The sequence below is a fragment of the Trachypithecus francoisi genome, unplaced genomic scaffold (assembly GCF_009764315.1).
Source record: "Trachypithecus francoisi isolate TF-2019V2 unplaced genomic scaffold, Tfra_2.0 Lachesis_group10, whole genome shotgun sequence".
NCBI lineage: Eukaryota > Metazoa > Chordata > Mammalia > Primates > Cercopithecidae > Trachypithecus > Trachypithecus francoisi.
Window position 1 is genome coordinate 84,912,284 of NW_022681455.1, and position 19,755 is coordinate 84,932,038.

A 19,755-nucleotide genomic window follows, 5' to 3' on the forward strand; every position below is an offset into this window, starting at 1 on the left:
AGCCTGATCTGTCCCAAGTGGGAGTTTAACCAGCCTAGAGGGGGTCTGGGGCCCTGGCCCAGTCTGACGCCTACCTCCTCTCCCACCTTCTACTCCCCCAGAAGACTAGGAGAATCTGAAAGCAGAGGTGGTGCAGCACCACTAGCTGTAGGAGTCCAGAAAAACAGGGATAGGGCATTCTGGGAGGTCAAGTAGGTGGATCACTTGAGCTCAAGAGTTGGAGACCAGCCTAGGAAACATGACGAAACCCCATTTACAAAAAGCAAAAATTAGCCTGGTGTGGTGGTGCGACCTGTAGTCCCAGCTACTCAGTAGGCTGAGGTGGGGAGATCGTTTGAGCCTGAGAGGTCCAGGCTGCAGTGAGCCATGATTGTGCCACTGCACTCCAGCCTGGGTGATAGAGTGAGACCCTGCCTCAAAAAAACAAAAACAAAAAGCAGAGCTAGGGCTGGGGACCCTATGGCCACCGAGTCTGAGCCAGCGGGGCCAGAGGAACTGAGCTCCCAGCCCTGTGGCTGCCAAGGATCCTTTTTCCTCGAGCTTGCAGGGATCAAGAGAGAGAGAGAGATAGTCAGCAACCCTGATGTTAGAGATGCAGACTCCAGGAGAAGGGGGCATGCTTGCAGATTAGAGGAAGTGAACCCCTCTTCCATGTTCCACCCCCACCATCCTCCTGGGACCCCAGCCTGCATGCCCCCCTAAAAGATTCTTTTGCACTGATTCAGTGAATATATGATACAAAGGCCTAATTGAAGACCCCTGAATGGCATGTACAGTCCTCAGTTCCCAGCTGTGGGGCCCCTCAGGCTCCCCATATTCCCCTCAGCCTCCCCATCTTACATCAGGGGTGTGGAGTGTGTCCATGGCCACGAGTATTGATCTCTCCCTCCCAGCCTGTACATCGCCCTGAGGCAGTTCTGAGTGGATGACATGCAGATGAGATTCCTCAGCTCATTTGCATGGCTGACGTTATGGCTGCTGCTTTTACTGCCACAACTCCCAGGCCCAACCTGCCTTAATGTCTAAGTTTTAAGCCAAAAAAGATGGGGAGCCAGAGCTTTGTGGCAGGGCTGGGGGTTGGGGTGCACTTTAGTTTTGTGGCAGGATGAAGGCTGCAGTGGTTTTATTAGTCATGATTGGCCTGGCCATAGCTCCAGGCTGAGAGGGACAGGTTTGTCAGTGGTGGTCCCCCAGATGTCCCTGTGCCCAGACCTGGCCTGTCTGCCCTCAGGCCCAGCAGGAGGTGCTGCCACAGGCTCTGACTGGCCTCCCTACTCCCTGTACCCCAGATGGACATAATCTTGGGGTCTACAGTCAGAACTGACACAGGAAGGGTGGGGTTGGTAAGGAGCGTGGGGAACCAGGGTTGAATCATGGATCCTGGGGAAAGGTTACAGACACAGGAGGGGTTGTCACCTCTCTGTGGAGCCCCACTGCTTACCACACAGCACCTTCTGCAGCGACTAGCTCTGAGGGTGGCAGGGGACCCCACGGGCCATGGCTGCTGCCTCTCTGCACCTGTCTGTGCCTGCTGTGGGAGCCTGGACTGGGGGAGGACATTGCTGCCCTGTGAGCCTGAGGGAGCCTGTCTGGCTGTGACCTCTACGTGGGGCTTTGCAGAGAGCTGCTTATGGATATGGTGTCCTGGCAAGTGAAGCACCCCCACGGCTTCTCAGGAACTTTTTCTCATTTTTAAACCATCATGTCTTCATTTCACATTGGAATAAAGTGAGCTTTTGAAACCTGCTTCCCCAGCCTCTGGATTGTGAGGGCTGTTGTCCTGCAGGTTACCAGGAGAGGCATATGTATAAATTAGGTCAAATTTAAGGTTATGCTTGTAATGTCACCTGAGTGGAAGGTAAGAGGGTGGAGTCACAGGCATTCAGCTGGGATTTGCCTGGCCCACTCACTGTACTCATGGGATTGTGGCACAGGTGAACATCTGCTGTCATTGGAGGAAAAAGACTGGAGTAAAGGCCAGGTGGGGGATGGGTGCTAGGCTGTGGGGTCAGGCCCTGGGCATGCTGGACCTGTTAGGTCACTGAGCATCTGGGCACCTGCTCCTGTCCCTTCAGTTGAAGTGAGGTTGGCAGCACTCCCCAGAAGGTGTGCAGTGCTGGGAGAGTGGGGGAGGGTCTGATATTTGCCATCCTGTGGTAGGTTTTAGAGCTCACTAGATGCTTGTGGAGAGCTAATGACATGGGAAGAAGGCAGCCCACCTTGATGGACCGTAGGGATAGAGCCTGCGATGTGAGAAGCTGGTGTGTGGAGGTGGCCTGTCTATAAGAGGGAAGTTTAAGGTTCATTGCAGTGGCACTATCTCAGCTCACTGCAGCTGGTGGCTGATGCCAGGCCATCCCTATCCAGAGCAGGGAGGCCCTCGGCCTCATGTATAATTGAATGCCTTTTGGGACGCTTGGATCGTCCTTTATTCCTTGCAAATTCAGAGAAGCAAAAAAAAATTACAATCCTCATGTCCATTAGTTTCCCTGACCCCGAGATTTTAAGTGACACCCAAGGGAAGCCTCCATTACCTTGGCCATTGAAGCCTCCTGCATGCTCCCCAAAACCCCCAGCAGTTCCCTCTGCAGTCCCACAGTTATGTCCTGAGCAGTGGGGTACCGTGTGATGAGAGGTACTAAGGGATGGGATGAAGGTCTTTCCTGTGTTATTAGAACGGTTAAAAAGTTGTTTTAAAGGTGTCCAAATGCCCTCCTTTTAAACCTAATTACATAATAAGATGCCTTATACAAGCAAAACCAGGTAAGGGAAAGCAAGTGCATTTCAAGTCCCAGCTTACCCCTTAAATTAGCTGTAATACTCTCAGCAGGCGGCCCCACCTCAATGAGCCTGTCTCCCATTCAAAAACAGAACTAATGAGGGGGCGAGGCCTGGAGCTTTACCCAATCAGTGGCGTTGGAGTGGAAATCGTCCAATCGGAAGCAGCCGGAGAGCAGGGGCTGCTTCTGGGATTTGGCGGGGGCCTTTGTTGACTGCAGTGAGAGCTGGGTCTCTTCACCAGGGTTCCGAGTCCTTCCACCTGGGAGGCCCAGGCGGCTTCGCGTTGTGAGAATAGACGGAACCTCTGTTGCTCTGTGACCTGCAGGCACTGGGAGATCCGTAGCTAAGACGCCAGGACATCCCGGAAGCTGGGAAATGGTGAATGTGCCAGGTCGGGGGTCCCCAGAGGAGGGAGAGGGGCGGTCGGAAGCGGCGGGAACCCGCTTTGGGGACACCCGGGCCTTCTCAAGGTCAGCTCCGGGGTGTGGGCCCCGGGTCCCTGCGGGCGCAACTCGGCCCTTGGTTTCTTCTGCCGTAAGATGGCGGCCGGGTCGGCAGCCGGGACCCCGCGCGTCCCGTCCGGTCCCGACGTCGCAGAGCGACCTCCGCCCTGGCAGGAGCCGTCTTTGGGCAGCTCTGTGCTGCAGCCCCGCGTCTCCCCAGATTGTGCGGTGAAAACTTGAGGGTCTCAGGGGAAGCCCCGGGTCGGTGTGTGATTCGTGTGTGGGAAGATACGGTGCCCCATGGTGTCCCAGTCTCCTTTTTCCTCTTACAAATTAAAGGGACTCACCCTTAAAGCGTGGAAGGGCTTATTTGGGCAAACAGCGATTGGTGAAATGGGAAGCCTGCTGCCGTGGTTTGTGGTTTAGGGTCCTCTGAAGCGGCGATTTCAAAATCCCAGGGCTTAGCTTGGAAATGCTGCTGGGGAAAAGAAATAGGGACAATCTCTCTTCCACTATGGCTGCAGAAAACGAGTACATTTCCACAGAAAGTGTGCTAGATTAATTGGTCAATTACAAACATTCATTAAAACGTCAGGGCCTCTCTTTTGCAGTGGAGGATTTGTGACAGTGGATATCTCTGTTCCATATTCTGCTGCTATCTGGATGTCCGAGTTTAATGCCAGATTTTATGAGACAGAACTTGGCACCTCCTAGAAGTGTTCACATATACTAAATTATCTGCTGTTATGGAAATAATTAAATGACATGTTTCTTGCCTGAAAGAGGTATTGTGGCCTTACCTGTTGAAGTATGAAGTGTAAGTGCCTTACCGTTTCCTTCCTTTCTATAAAAACGGTGTTTGAGTGATTTTGCTGTTTTCCTGAAACCTGTTAGGTCACTGAACATCTGACTGGCTGGCCACCTGCCCCTGTCCCTTCAGTTGAAGTAGGATTGGCAGCACTCCCCAGAAGGCGTGCAGTGCCAGGAGAGTGGAGGAAGGTCTGATGTTTGCTATCCTGGGGTAGGTTTTAGAGCTCACTCGATGCTTGTGGAGAGCTGATGAGATGGGAAGAAGGCACCCCACCTTGATGGACCTGAGAGACAGAGCCTGCGAAGTGAGAAGCGGGCCTGTGGAATAACCCTGATGAGGCATAGAAGACCTCAGTCTTACTTGAGCCTACTAAAGGAAGTCATTCAAGGCCCAGTTAGTTCTTCTTGGGGAGCGCCCCCTTCAGGTGTCTCTGAGGTTCACAGCAGCCATGGAGGGAGCCCTTTGTACTGGGAGAAGCTGCAGAGTTCTGGAAAGCAGGGAATTCATAGGCTGATGTGGTGGAGGTTGGGCTGGAAGGGAGACTGGGAAGCTCTTTCTGAGGGTGGAATTGTTAGTGTCCTGGAGCTGTTTCTTGACTTTGTCAAATAAAACATCTGGATATAGGTAAGAAGTTCCTTAATACTAAAGGAGTATTCCAAGAGGAGGAAAATACCAACTGTAAGATTTTTGTGCATCTCACAGTTGAAGCAGAAAAGGCCTTTCTTTCATAGGGAGGAGCAAACATGATTAAAGGTGGGAGGGGAAGGGCACGACTCTGGGGCAAAATCAGATCCCTGATCAGAGAATGTTTCACCCTGAAGTCAGCCTGTTCTTAGGAGGGGCATAAAGAGGGATTGAACGTTGGCTCAGGCTGTGGGTGGGACAAAGCCCAGGGACCTGGGGAAGGGGAGAAACTTCAGCAAGTTTGGTTAACACATATTTTGTTCTGACCACCAAAGACAGAATTCTTTATTTAATTGCTTATTTTGGGGGAAAAATGAAATAGGAGAGTCTGTGGCTTTGTGATACCTAAAACAGGGAGCATCATCTAAGTCATAACGGGAAGAGGATTCTTTGCAGTAAGCTGCTCTTGCAGAACACAAAGGAAGGGGGATTTCTTTCATCACAGCTGCTTCCCAGGGTTAACTACCAACCCCATCTTTTCCCCACTCCTTTCTCTTGCCCTATACATCTCTTCCATTAGGCTGAGTCGTATCTTTTATAATAAACTGGCCAGTGCAATTACAGTCTTTGCTGAGTTCTGTGAGTCCTTGTATAAAATTAATGAACTTGAGTAGCGTATTATGGGAGGCCTTAACTTACAGGCAATAGCTCAGAAGTATAGATGGACCCTGGGGAATTGTGACTGGCATCTGTAGAGGGGGCAGTGTTGTGGCACTGAAGTCTGAACTTGTGGGGTCTGTGCTGCCTCTGGGTGGTGTCAGAACTGAGTTGTTGGACAACCAGTTGATGTTGGAGAATTGGCTGGTGTTCAACACACTCCACACATTTATTGTTGGAAAAAAGATAGCACAGGGACCTGGGCTGGAGAGAGACTCTGGTTGTCTCCAGGAAGGGAGGCTGTATTCTCCTGCACACAGGGTGTCACCCTACACATTGTCCTGTTATTGCACATCTCCTCCCAGGGAGAGAGGCGACTGAGGATAGAAAGGGAAGAAGTTCTGAGAACAGACCCCTGCCCCCACTGTGCTGCTACCATATAATTCCCACCCACTCTGAACACAGCCACTAGGCACTGACGTGGCCACGCCCCTTTCAGGACAAGACTTGACCCTCAGGAATTGTGCCCGTAGCACCTTTGCTCTCAGAGTTTCCTGCCAAAATTCCCATACAAGTGCCTAGAGGACTCCTGGCTCATCCTTGTCCCCAGACCCTGAAACTGCAGCAGCAACCCAGTCCCTCCATCAGCCTAGGCTTGTGGAACACCCAATCATAGTCTCATCTGCCTGCATGCACACAGGAATAAGTCAGAGCCCCGCCTGGGCCAGTATCTGTAGCACAAACCAGTCCTTCCACCAATTCTGCACTGCCCCCTATTCGAGAGTTCTTAGTAGCACCTTCCTTTCTGCCTTTTAACTTCCCCACAGACCCTGACAGGGTCTCACTCTGTCGCCCAGGCTGGAGTGCAGTGGCATGATCATGCAACCTTGACTTCCCTGGGTTCAGGTGATCCTCCCACCTCAGACTCTAGAATCGCTGGGACTAGAGGTATGTGCCCCCCACACCTGGCTAATATTTGTAATTTTTGTAGAGACAGGGAGAGTCTCACTTTGTTGCCCAGGCTCGTCACAAACTCCTGGGCTCAAGTGATCCACCCGCCTCCCAAAGTGCTGGGATTACAAGTGTGAGCCACCGTGCCTGACCCACAAACCCCTTTTTTACGTGCACGCAGTGTGTCCAAGCCCAATCCTCAGGTGCCTGAATCCAGCGCCTGCTGGAATTCAGATGTCCGTGAATTCAAGATTGTGGCCCTAGATCTCGCAGTTGTGAGAACAAGTACAAATTAAAAATATATGACTTAACCCTTCTTGAAAATAAGGGAAAACATGTTTCTCTCCTTCCTTTTCTTGAATCATTTACTTTAGAGAATTTTTATATGTAAATATTTTTCTGCCTTTTGGAAGTATATCTAAATCATTGTAACAGCTAAACAGATCTTTTGTCTCTTGTCAATCTTTGTTGTTGTTGTTGTTGTTGTTTTTTGGAGTCTTGCTGTGTCGCCCAGGCTGGAGTGCAGTGGTGCGATCTTGGCTCACTGCAAGCTTTGCCTCTTGGGTTCAAGTGATTCTCCTGCCTAGCCTCCCAAGTAGCTGGGATTATAGGTGCCTGCCACCACGCAGGGCTAGTTTTTGTGTTTTTAGTAGAGATGGGGTTTCACCATGTTGTCCAGGCTGATCTCAAACTCCTGACTTCAGGTGATCTGCCTGCCTCAGCCTCCCAAAGTGCTGGGATTACAGATGTGAGCCACTGTGCCTGGCTGTCAGTCTTTTTGATTCGGGACATTCTTTCTCTAGGAACTGGGAATCATTAATTTGAAATATAGGTAGCAAAGAAGATAGACCCATATCTCACAGTTTCTCTAGGAGAGCAGGCATCTACCTTCAGGTCCCTGGCTCCAAGTTGCAAATCTACCTGTCACGAAGACATGAAGTTTATTTGTCCTTATTTAAGGAAAAATAAGGCCGATTAAAAAACACAGATGGCCTCCCAGTTCCCAGGTGAATTTAGGATGCACTCTCTCTAACAAATGGTGCTGGCAGGTCTTCTGTTGAGGACTAATGGTGAGTCATGAGTGACTGTTTTTCCAGTCTCTTAGCAGATTGTATGTAATGTCCTTCACATTTGGTGTGATTGTGTCATAAAACAGTTTTCTTTCTTTTCTACCATTGTGCATTGTTTTTCTGATGATTCTGTTTTTAATTGTATTTCCTAAACACTGAGAAATGTAAGGTGCCACAGGCCTCACTCTAGAGGCGACATTCCCTCGAAGACTTCCCGTCACAACCCACAGTTGTGCAGCAAAGTGCCCATTGCCCCGAAAATCTGCAGGCAGAATGGTCTTTCTGCTTATTTGGAATCTTTAATCACTTCTAGAACAGTTGGCCAGATTTCTACAAAAATAAGTTCACAGGGCATCAGTTAGCCATTCCAGCTCTGTCATGCCCCTGGCATCTTCACACCTGAAACTGATTCAGAGACCATGGGGGCTGGAAACCAACCAGGCCCACACACATGCATGGAGTAGGCCTGAGAATCTCAACATTCCCTTCATCCTCTTGCCCAAATGCCCATGAATCTGCAGAGGGTGCATGCCACTTCCCTGCCCCTCCAACACCTAAATCTGCAGCCCTAAAAGTTGAACCCAGGTCCTGGGGTTCTCCAGGATGTGTGAGAGCAGCCTTCCTGAGGGGCTATCTCCTCTAGTTTTCCTCTCTTCACAGCAACACCCAAGAATGCAGATCCAGGTTGATTCCGTCTGGGGTCTGCACATAAAGGCTGGTCTCCACCTGGGATCCACAAGGCAGGGCCAGACTTTGGACTGAGGATTTATAGAAAATCCAGGGGACAGTTTCTGCATTACGAGAGATTGACGTAGACCTTGTAAAGCCCTACTTTTTGTGTGGGGTCCTTCAAGTTTTCCAGATCTTGTCCAGTGAGCTGCTGTAGTTCTGTGAGGGCCTTCTTGTCTAAGCAGAATATGGTGGCAGAATCTGTAAGTGTAAAGCAGCATCTTAGCAGAGGGAGGGCAGGGCCACCACTGTCCAGAGCCATGAATAAAACTACACCTACCTGTGAGCTGTGTTACTGGAGTAGGGTAATTTTGTTCTTTCTTGTACCCAAGAGTTAGCTGATCAGGTATAGGTAATACTACACCTGGATCCAGAATCTGTGGCTCCACTGGGGCAGTTCCACTTTGTATCTGGCCCCACAGAGTCAGCCTGAGTCTGTCCTGCCCAAATCACTACCGGGGCATCAGCACAGGATCACCAGGGACTCCCTCACCAGCACCTTGAGACATTTGGTGATGTCTTGTGCAGACTGAGGTCAGGCTGACAACAGGGTCTAATTTCTTTCCATCTCAGAGGGAAAGGAATGCATTATCCAGGATTTGTTCCTCCACTCTCAGAAGGAATCTGTTTATTTGGTATCCAAATGGGATTTGCTCCAGTTTTCTACTACGTGGACGAAGAACAAAGAGGAGTTCTGGAGACTCATACTGATAGGTAAACCAATTGCTTCCATTTCATATGGCCATTAGATCAACACTTGTAGCACCCATAGTCCCTACCATCCAGGAACTTTCAGTCTAGAGCAGGTGGATAATGGCCAAATTCAGCATGATGTAGTCCTGTGCAAGCACGGAGGTATATGGGGAACTTGGGCTTGATTTGGGACACTGCCCTTATGTTGACATTGTGAGTTCTGATGTCACCACCCAAAGTGCCACCCATGGACAGAAGAGTTGTTATTATTTCTATTGATTTTCTCTTGATTTGGTTTTTAATATAATTTCCCAGAAGGCCCTACATGTTTTGACTAAATTGCTTATTAATGGATTTACAAAATAGTTAAGGATGAAACAAACACTTAAAATCAGAAAAACTCTGGGAGTCAAGTTCTTGTGGTCAGGCTTAGGAAAGACAGGACTTACATCAGCAACATAGAGATGGGAAGCCTAGGGCCTGCCCCATGCCCCTTGCCTTGGTCTGCCCTAACCCTGCCCAAATCCACCCTCTTCTGAACTTGGTTCAGGTCTGGCCCCACCTTGGAACCTACCTTCGCAGAACTGTTTGTTGGAGATCAGACTTCTGAGTGGTTGCTCTTGCTGGTTCTCCAGAGCTGGTGCTCACAATTTCCCCAAACCCAAAAACAGTTAAATGGGAGCAAAGGACAATACGGGGGCCTGAATTTTTTTCTTCGTTGAAACAGTGCTTCTAGAGACATCCCACCTGGCAACCTTTTTTCCATTCCTGCAGATCCAGTAGTTGCTCTGCAAGTAGTAACAAAGTCAATGTAAAGACGACAGTGAGAAATCCTTATGAACTAAACTTCACCCTTCTTTTCCGTATCCCTCCCATCTGTCTGTAGTTAGCTTTTATAGTGACAGGGAAACAGAAGAAGAGAGAGAAAGGCTGGGCCATCATCTAAATCTTGCAGGGAATTATGGGATACTCAGGACCCACATCCCAGGGGTTTATGTGGCTTAACTCACACCATGTGATGTTGCCAGCACAGTGCATCCTGTGAGCACATAGTACAAGCTCAGTAAACACTGCTTTCATGCATGTATTCATGCTGTTTTCCAAATGCTGACTTAGATGTTACTGTCCTCTCCAGCCTCTGGAGACTTTAAATGGCTGGCAAAGGATGTGATTTTTCAGGACAGTGGTTGGTGGTCCTCGCTGTGAATGAAAAGTATTTGCGTTGTGATTAGAGTATTGGGTGTAAGGGACTCTGTGTGCTGTGCCCGCTTCCTCTAGCTGTCTGCTAATGATAATGGGTCTTAAGCCGATTCGTGGAACTTTTCCAAACCTGCAGAATCACAGTCCTTAGCACAGGCCCCAGAATACCAAATGATGTGTATGCATATTGAAGCTTGAGAGGAATGCTTAGCTCAGTGGTTCTCAGCCCAGGCTTCTAAGTAGGGTCACATGGCCAGTTTGAAGAAATATGGCCACCTGTATGTTCCTCCACAGATTTTATTATTCTACTCAGATCATGATTTACTTTTTTCCCCCACTGATATCACAATAATGATTATGGGTCCATCTGTACATCAGCATTGATACCAGTTCGTCTCATTACAGCCGATGGTGTACAACCAGCTCATTCCCCTGGTTCAGGTGCTCTCTGCTGGATTCCTTCACTAGTTATTCTTCTCTTTGTTGTTAATGAGGATCTAGGAGGGAGGATTTACTGAGTGATGCGTATAAACCATCTCGTTTAATCCAGAGACTCCTATTGCTTTCTAGTTTCCCTTTGCTTGTGGGTTGCTTTGGAGAGTGAAGGCTCTCACGTTTGTTGACTGTAAATACTGGTTTTTGAAACTGGAAGTTCTGAAATAAGCCTCACTTCTGTAGGTTTCCTTTTTAATTTACTAATTTCACAAGCATACACTTCTTTATTCTCTGTATTTTCAGAGAAAGATAACAATTAACATATAATTAATATATCTACTGTCTTAATAGTCTAAAATATAACACAGCACTTAGAATAAATAAAACAAAAACTTGGGGGAAAAAAACTAGACTCAGAAATAGAAGCTCTTTCTTTTAATTTATATCATTGTATATATTAGTCTTCATAGTTTGTTAAAAAACAGAAAAAGGCATCATCCATAAAGAGTTTTATAGTTTTAACACAACTTAAAATATTTCTTAATTAAGAAATGTTCTGTCACTTTTCATGTATGTATAGTTACCATTTCTATGTATGTGTGTGCGTATGACATAAACATCATTTGATCAGTTTTGTGTTGCTGCCTTCCTGTTTTCATCATCTTCTCAGTTGTGACACCTGCTCTGAACACTCTTTTATACTTATCTCTGCGTATTGGCCTGTTATGTCCCTTTGAAATGAATTCTAAGTTAGATACTGGGGTAAAATAATAAATAAATAATAAGTAAATATAAATAAATATAAATAAATAAAAAATAAAGTAAGCTCTACTATATACTAGATATTTGGCAAAATTTTTTTTTTCAGGCTTGAGACAGAAGGGAAGCGTTAGTAAAATATTTTTATTAAAGAGGAAGAATAGTATTATTTCTCACATAGATTATTTTTATGGTTTTATCAATACATGAAAAACTGCTAGGATGACATCTAGGAAATAGTAAATGTTCAAAAAGGATTCTTCTATTCTTGCTATTATGTTATAACCTGTACATTTCATAAAACTCTCAATTCCACATCATCCCTGAATTCTACCTCTCTGCTGTTCAAAAGTGTGGCCTCTGGACCTGAGGCATTGCATCACTTATGAGCTTGTTAAAAATGCAGAAATGCAGCCCCAGCCTCAGCCCCAAATCTCCTGAATCAGAATCTGCATTTGAACCAGTTCTGCAGTTTACTGTTGAATACAATACAATTTGAGAAGTATGCCTCTAAGTCACCATGACTTTTCCACCTGAGAATTATACACAACTGATTGTGGATGATGTAAATATAGACTCAAAAGTGTATATTCCTATGTTGATGCCTTAGTTTTTTGTTTTTTGTTTGTTTTTGTTTTTTGAGACAGAATTTTGCTCTTGTTGCTCAGGCTGGAGTTCAGTGGCGCAATCTTGGCTCACTGCAACCTCTACCTCCTGGTTCAAGCGATTCTCCTGCCTCAGGTTCCTGAGTAGCTGGGATTACAGGCGTGTGCCACCACGCCCAGCTAATTTTTTGTATGTTTAGTAGAGATGGGGTTTCATCATGTTGACCAGGCTAGTCTCGAACTTCAGGTAATGCACCCACCTCGGCATCCCAATGTGCTGAGATTACAGGTATGAGCCACCGCGCCTGGCCTTGATGCCTTAGTTTTATACTCTATGTTCTATATAGGCATAGTATCTACACTGGTTTTGTGGATCTTATATCATTCTCTTTCCACAGAGTTAGAGAATACATTAGAAAATATTGTGTTTAAAAGTATCTTATGGAATATTTCAGGTCACTCATATAAATCAGAGTCAGTTTTCTTAGCTCTCTTATTTCATCTTGGTTTGTCAAATGATGAACTCTGCCCATGGCCACATAGTCAATGTGCTATTTATTTTTATTTCAGGGACTGTTGACATTCAGGGATGTGGCCATAGAATTCTCTCAGGAGGAGTGGGAACACCTGGACTCAGATCAGAAGCTTTTATATGGGGATGTGATGTTAGAGAACTACAGAAACCTGGTCTCTCTGGGTGAGGATAACTTGCCTTTGGAATATCTAATATCTGATAACTAAGGGTTTTATTTCTATCCTTTGTAGAATGCCACTTGGGAGCTTATGCTTTATATGAATGAATTCAGATTCCTGCTTCCAGGAAAAAAAAATTGTGGGTTTGTTGTAGAAAAGACTTCCTAATGTTTGATCTTGACATTTGCCTTCTTTCTTGAGATGATGTTGAAGCTTCACTGTAGTTTAGTGGTGATTCTAGAAATGGAGTGACATAAACTATGATTGCCCACACTTTAAAATCCAATTCCTTCTCCTAATTTTTGATTTAGTCATACTTGGAAGTGAAGCTCAGGATTCCTTTGTTTAAAATGCTTCCTAAATATTGTAAAGAAGCTGACAGGAAACAGTGTTTGGGGAAGTAATTTTCTAGGATCCTCTATAATGTTCCCTCTTTACTGAGTATCCTACTGAGCTGGCAATTAAAGAACTCCCAGCAAGAGTCATGTGACTTTTTCTAATAAAACAGGTCTCGCTGTCTCTAAGCCGGACCTGATCACCTTTTTGGAGCAAAGGAAAGAGCCTTGGAATGTGAAGAGTGAGGAGACAGTAGCCATCCAGCCAGGTAGGTGGGAGCAGATGAAGTAGATGACATGGGCGAGAGGTCCAGTGGTCAAGAAAGAACCAGACCTTGGAGTATGGATTGGGAAGTTCTCCAATGGAAATGATTTTTGAGACACTTGGGTTTATTTCTTTCTCTTGCTGTCACAGAGGGACATCTTCTATCTCATGTTCTTAAATTATCTGATGATTCTCCTTCCCCTTCTGTGATCCACCATCAAATTCACAGTGACAGCCAAAGTGCTCCCCTTGGCCTGTGAGGGCCTGTGTGATCTGACTGCCCTTGCATTGATTTGGGGGCTCTGGGAAAGTCTGGGCATGTTTCTACCTCTGTGTGGAACCACTTTTAAAGTTCTGGTTTTGTGTCATGTCAGAAATGTGTGAGATGAGTGATGGACAGTAGGATTTTTTTCAAAAGTCCCAGGAATTCTGTGGATAGATGTCACATATTTTCTGGTATATTAATTTCTAATCCTATGGTGGTTTCCAAGATGATCCTACAAAAATTGAGACTCAGTAATTCATCAGAGTGCAAAACATCTTCCTAAATATAAAAAAAATCTAATCCTGTATTTCACTTCAACTTTTCATCTTTCCTAGTCTAAACTAAGATTAGAAATATAATATCTGTATGCACAAATTCCACAGATTTAAAATCATTTAATATATTACTTACTATGTAGAATTCTTAATAAATGTCTATGGGGAGCTGAGAACATTGTTCAGTATGTAGTAAACTTTCAACTCTTACCTTATATATTCATAACATTTTATAATTTTGTCTGGTTAAGTGGGAAGCGTAATGAGAATGTGTTCTTTATGTTCGTTTTCTTTCTTTTCCTTTTTTTTTCTTTTCCTTCCTTCTTTCATGTGGATTTTTTCCCCACACTTGTAAATTATATCTATTTGAGAGGTGCATCCTGATCATTTGATTTTATATATGTATACAGTGTGTATTGATTAATACAATGAAATTAATTAACATATTAATCATCTCACGTAGTTGCCAGTTTTTTTGTGGAGAGAACATTAAAGATCTACTGTGTTAGCAAACCTTAAGTATATATGAGTATTGTCAACTGTATTCACAATACTGTACATTAGATCCCCAGAATTTATCTTTTAAATGAAAGTTTGTACTCTTTGACTAGTATCTCCCCAGTTTTACCACCTGTCAGCTGTTGGGACCCGTTCTATACTTTATTTCTATGAGCTCAACTTTTTTTAGATTCCACAAATAACTGATATTTGTATTTCTCTATCTTACTCAGTTACCATAGTGTCCACTTGGTTCATTCATCCATGTTGTCAGAAATGGCAGGATTACCTTCTTCATTATGCTGAATAATAATCCACTATATATTGTGAATAATCGGCTATGAACATAGGGGGCAGATATCTCTTTAACATACTGATTTTATTTATTTATTTATTTATTTATTTATTTATTTTTGAGATGGAGTCTCACTTTGTTGCCCAGGCTAGAGTGCAGTGGCGCCATCTTGGCTCACTACAACCTCCACTTCCCAGGTTGAAGCTATTTTGCTGCCTCAGCCGCCTGAGTAGCTGGGATTACCTGCTTGTGCCACCCTCCTGGCTAATTTTTTTGTATTTTTAGTAGAGACGAGGTTTCACCACGTTGGCCAGTCTGGTCTTGAATTCCTGGCCTCAAGTGATCCGCCTGCCTCGGCCTCCCAAAGTGCTGGGATTACAGGTGTGAGCCACTGCTTCTGCCAGATTGTATTTCTTTAGGTATATACTTAGAAGTAGGATTAGAGGTTCATATGGCATTTTTATTTTTAATTTTTTGAGGAGCCTCCATGCTTTTTCCCATAATGGCTGGATCAATTTACATTTCCACCAACGGTGTACAACGTTTCCTTTTCTCCACACTATCACCAACATTTGTGATCTCTTGTCTCTTTGATAGTAGCCATTCTAACAGTGTGGGGGATATCTCATGATTTGATATCTCATTGTGGTATCTCTCTGTGAATGTGAGGTGATGGCTCATTGAGGTTTGATGTGCATTTCCCTGATGATTAATTATGTTGAGCACCTTTTCTTAAACCTGTTTGCTACTTTTATGTCATCCCTGGAAAAATTTCTAGTCAGGTCCTTTGCATATTTTTAAGTCAGATTTACTTTTACTGGCAATTGAGTTGTGTGAGATTCTTACATCTTTTGGATATGAAACTCTTATCAGATATATTTTCTCTCAGTCCTTAGGTCAGTCCTTAGGTTGCCTTTTCACATTGTTCTTTGTTTCCTTTGCTGTGCAGAAACTTTTTAGTTTGATGTAGGCCCATTTGTTTTTGTTTTTTAATTTTGTTGATTGTGCTTTTTTGGTGTGAAATCTAAAAATTCAGCACCAAGGCTGATGTCGAAGAGTTTGTTCCCTGTGTTTCTTCTAAAAGTTTTCCAGTTTCTGGTTTTACATTTAAGTGTTAATTCTTTTTGAGTTCATTTTTGTATATGGTATAAATGTTCAGTTTCATCCTTTTGCTCATAAATATCCACCTTTTCCAGCATCATTTATTGAAGAGACCATACTTTTCCCTTTGTGTATCTTGGTGCCCTTGTCAAAGATTGCTAACTGTATACACATGGGGTTATTTTTAGTTTCCTTGTTCTGTCCCATTGGTCTATGTGTCTTTTTAGGTCAATATAATACTCACTATTAGTATAGCTTTGTAATAGCTTGGAATGAAGACGTGTGATGCCTTTACCTTCATTCTTATTTCTTATGATTGTGTTGGCTATTTGGGGTCATTTGTGGTTTTATAGAAATTTGAAGGCCAGATGTCTTGGCTCACACCTGTAATCCCAGCACTTTGGGAGACTGAAGCAGGTGGATCACTTGAGGCCAGGAGTTTAAGACCAGCCTGGCCAACATGGCGAAAACGCTGTCTCTACTAAAAATACAAAAATTAGCCAAGTGTGGTGGCGCATACCTGTAATCTCAGCTGTTGAGGAGGCTGAGGCAAGAGAATTGCTTGAACCCAGGAGGTGGAGGTTGCAGTGAGCCAAGAGCACGCCACTGCACTCCAGCCTGAGCAACAGCGAGACTCTGTCTGAAAAAATATATATAAAATAAAATAAATTTTAGAATTTATTTCTATTTCTGTGAAAATTGACATTGGAATTTTAATAGGGATTACATTGTATCTGTAGATCACTTTGTGATCTGTAGTGTGGACATTTTATCAGTATTAGTCTTTTCAGCCCATGAACAAGGGATATCTTTCCATTTATTTGTGTCTTTTTCAGTTACATTCATCAATGTCTTATAGATTTTACCAAGCAGATCTTTCAGTTCCTTTGTTAAATAGAGTCATAAGAATTTTATACTTTTGATGCTATTATAAATTAGATTGTTTGCTTAACTTTTTTTCTCAGATTGTTTATTGTTAGTATGTAGAAACGCAACTAACTTTTATATGTTAATTTTGTGACCTCAACTTTACTGAATGAGTTTATTAGCTCTAACTCTTTTTGTATACTCTTCAGGGTTTTCTGTATATAAAATCACCTAATCTGCAAGCAGAGAGAATTATAATTCTTTGTTGCTGATGTGAGTGCTTTTTATTTCTTTTCCTTACCTAATTGCTCTTGTTGCAGGGCAGGTGAGCCCCCAGATTGGGGCTTATCCTGGGAAGGTTCATAGCTTCACTCAGGAAGAATTCAAATGCAAGGCAGTGGTAGAAGAAAACAGCTTTATTGAGCTGGCAGTGTTGCAGCTGTATGACTGCTCCTGTGGAGTGAGGCTCCCCTGTAGGCAGTGTGCTGAGAGGAGCAGTTCTGCAGTCATGTACTCATATACCCACTTTTCATTACATGCAAACTAAGGGGCAGTGTTTTTTCCCTTCAATTTTTTGGAAGAATTTGAGAAGGATGGACATTAATTAATCTTTAAATGTGTGATACCATTCACCCATGAAGTCATTTGGTCATGGGCTTTTTCTCATTGGATTTTTTATAACTGCTTTAATCTCCTTTCTTATTATTGGTCTGTTCAGTATTTCTGTTTCTTTGTGATTTAATCTTGGTGAGTCATTCATTTCTAAGAATCTATTTCTTCTGAGTTATCCAATTTGCTGTCATATGATTGTTCATAGTAGTCTCTTATTATTCTTTGTATTTGTGTGTTGTCAATTGCCATGACTCATTATGTATTTATTTATTTGAGACAGGGTCACACTCGGATGCCCAGGCCAAAGTGCAGTGGCATGATCATGACTCACTGCAGCCTCATCTTCCCAGGCTCAGGTGATTCTCCCATCTCCCAAGTAGCTGGGACTATAGGTGCATACCACCATGCTCAGCTAAGTTTTGTACTTTTTGGAGAGAGGGGTTTCACCATGTTGCCAAGGCTGGTCTCCAACTCCTGGGCTCCCAAAGCTCTGAGATTACAGGCATGAGCAAGTGCACACAGCCCATTTGTAATTTTTTGAGTCCTCTCTCTTTTTGTTCCTTTGTTTAATCTGGCCAAAAGTTTCTCAATTTTGTTTTCTTTGAAAAACTCCACTCAGTTTCTTTGATCTTTTCTATTGTCTTTCTAGTCTTTTTGTTCTAATTCTTATTATTTCCATAATTATGCTAACATTGGGATTGGGATTATTTTGTTCTTGTTCAAGTTTCTTGAGGAATTGAGTTAGATTGCTTATTCAACATCTTTTTTGTTCTTTTTATTTTTTGAGACGGAGTCTCACTCTGTCGCCCAGGCTGGAGTGCAGTGGTGCGATCTTGGCTCACTGCAAGCTCTGCCTCCCAGGTTCACGCCATTCTCCTGCCTTAGCTTCCCGAGTAGCTGGGACTACAGGTGCCCACCACCACGCCCGGCTAATTTTTTTGTATTTTTAGTAGAGATGGGGTTTCACTGTGTTAGCCAGGATGGTCTCGATCTCCTGACCTCGTGATCCACCCGCCTCGGCCTCCCAAAATGTTGGGATTACAGGCGTGAGCCATGGCGCCTGGCCTTTTTTTTTTTTCTTAATGTAGAACTTTATTATTATAAACTATTAGAACTGTTTTGATTGCGTCACACAAGTTTTGGTTTCTTGGGTTTCCAATTTCATTTGTCTCAGGGTAAGTTTAGATTTTTCTTTTGATTTCTTCTTTAACCCATTGATTTTTCTGGAGTGTGTTGTTTAATATTTACATATTTGTAAGTTTCCAATTTTCTTTCTGCTATTGATTTTCAGTTTTATATCAGTGCAATCAGAAAAAAAACTTGATATAATTTTAATCTTTATAAATTTGAAAAGACTTAGTGTTTTTTACTTTTGGTTTAACATGTGATCTATCCTGGAGAATATTTCATGTATTCTTAGAAGACTATATTCTCATATTGTTGGATGGGATATATATGTATATTTAGTCTATAGTGTTATAGGAGTGCACTGTTTTCTTAATTTTGTGCTTGAATGATCTATCCATTTTTAAGTAGGGTACTAACACTCTCTTTTGTTGTATTTCTGTGTATTTCTCCTTCCAGTTCTGTTAATGTTTGCCTTATATATTTAGGTATTCCAGTATTGGATATTGCATATGTCTATTTACTTGCTCTATCCTCTGGACAAATTAACCTATTCTTATATAGTTAACTCCTTTGTCTTTTGTGACAGATTTTGTCAGTCTGTTTTATCTAATGTAAGTATAACTACCCCTGCCTGCACTCTTTTGTTTATCATTTGTATGGAATAGCCTTTCCAGTTCTTTCACTTTTAGCCTATGTTTGTCCTTAAATCAAAAGTGAGTCTCTTGTAAGCAACCTGTCACTAGATTTTTAAAAATTCATTCAGCCACTCTCTGTTTTAAATCAGTTTTGTGCTGCTATATCAGAATATCACAGGGTATTTTATAAGGAAATGGGTGATTTATAAGGAATACAAGTTAGCCTATGATTCTGGAGGCAAGGAAGGCAGAGAGCGTGACATTGGCTTCTGGTGTAGACCTTTTTGCTGCATAATAACACGGCCAAAGGCATGAGTGGGAGAGAGCTCCCTTTTATAACAAAAGCACACTTGTGATAATTAACCCACTGCTGTGATAAGGACATTAATACATTAATGTAGGCAGAGCTCTCATGGCCTAATCACTTCTTAAAAGTCCCACTTCTTAATTCTATCACAGTGGCTATTAAATTTTAACCTAAATTTTGGAAGTGACATTCAGGGTCTGTTTATTGGATAATTTAATCTCTTTATATGTAATTATTGATGGGTAACTCTTATAAGTTTGTTTTCTATTTTGTTTCTTTTTTCCTCTTATGATTTGGTTATGTTAATTTTTTGTCTTGTTTTTGTTGTTTTTATATACTTTACTTTCTCTTTTTCTTGTATCTACTACAGTTTCTTTTTTTCCCCAGTGGTTATAAGAGTTTCATAAAACATCATATAACAGTCTAGTTTAAGATGATAATAATTCAACTTTTATGCATAGAAAAACCCTACAATTTTCCTCCCCTTCACACATTTTATACTATATGTGTCACATTTTAAAACTTTTTATATTTTGTATTCATTAACAAATTATCGTAGCTATACTTTTTAAAAATACTTTTGTTTTATAGTTCTTATACTAGAATTAAAAGTGATTTATGTACCACCATTACAGTATTTGAGTATCCTGAATTTCACTGTTAACCATTTCCAGTGATATTTGTAGTTTTACTGTTTTCATGTTTAGTTAGCATTTCGTCA

General features: G+C 43.1%; 1 protein-coding gene across 5 annotated transcripts in view; it reads left to right on the forward strand.

Annotated features, from left to right (window-relative positions):
• Positions 1 to 1,687: 1,687 nt before the first annotated feature.
• The window catches only part of LOC117087718 (zinc finger protein 85-like), a 62,692-nt gene continuing 44,624 nt past the window's right edge, over positions 1,688 to 19,755 (forward strand). Inside the window, exons 1-4 of one of the 5 annotated variants that reach the window (XM_033218271.1) lie at positions 1,688 to 3,159; positions 8,640 to 8,780; positions 12,329 to 12,455; positions 12,960 to 13,055. In XM_033218271.1, the coding sequence (XP_033074162.1) occupies positions 12,422 to 12,455; positions 12,960 to 13,055 (130 nt within the window). In that variant the 5' untranslated portion in view covers positions 1,688 to 3,159; positions 8,640 to 8,780; positions 12,329 to 12,421. Of the gene's footprint in view, positions 3,173 to 6,965; positions 7,338 to 8,639; positions 8,781 to 12,328; positions 12,456 to 12,959; positions 13,056 to 19,755 lie in introns of those variants that run through there. The other 4 variants (XM_033218268.1, XM_033218269.1, XM_033218270.1 and 1 more) reach the window with 4 other exon arrangements.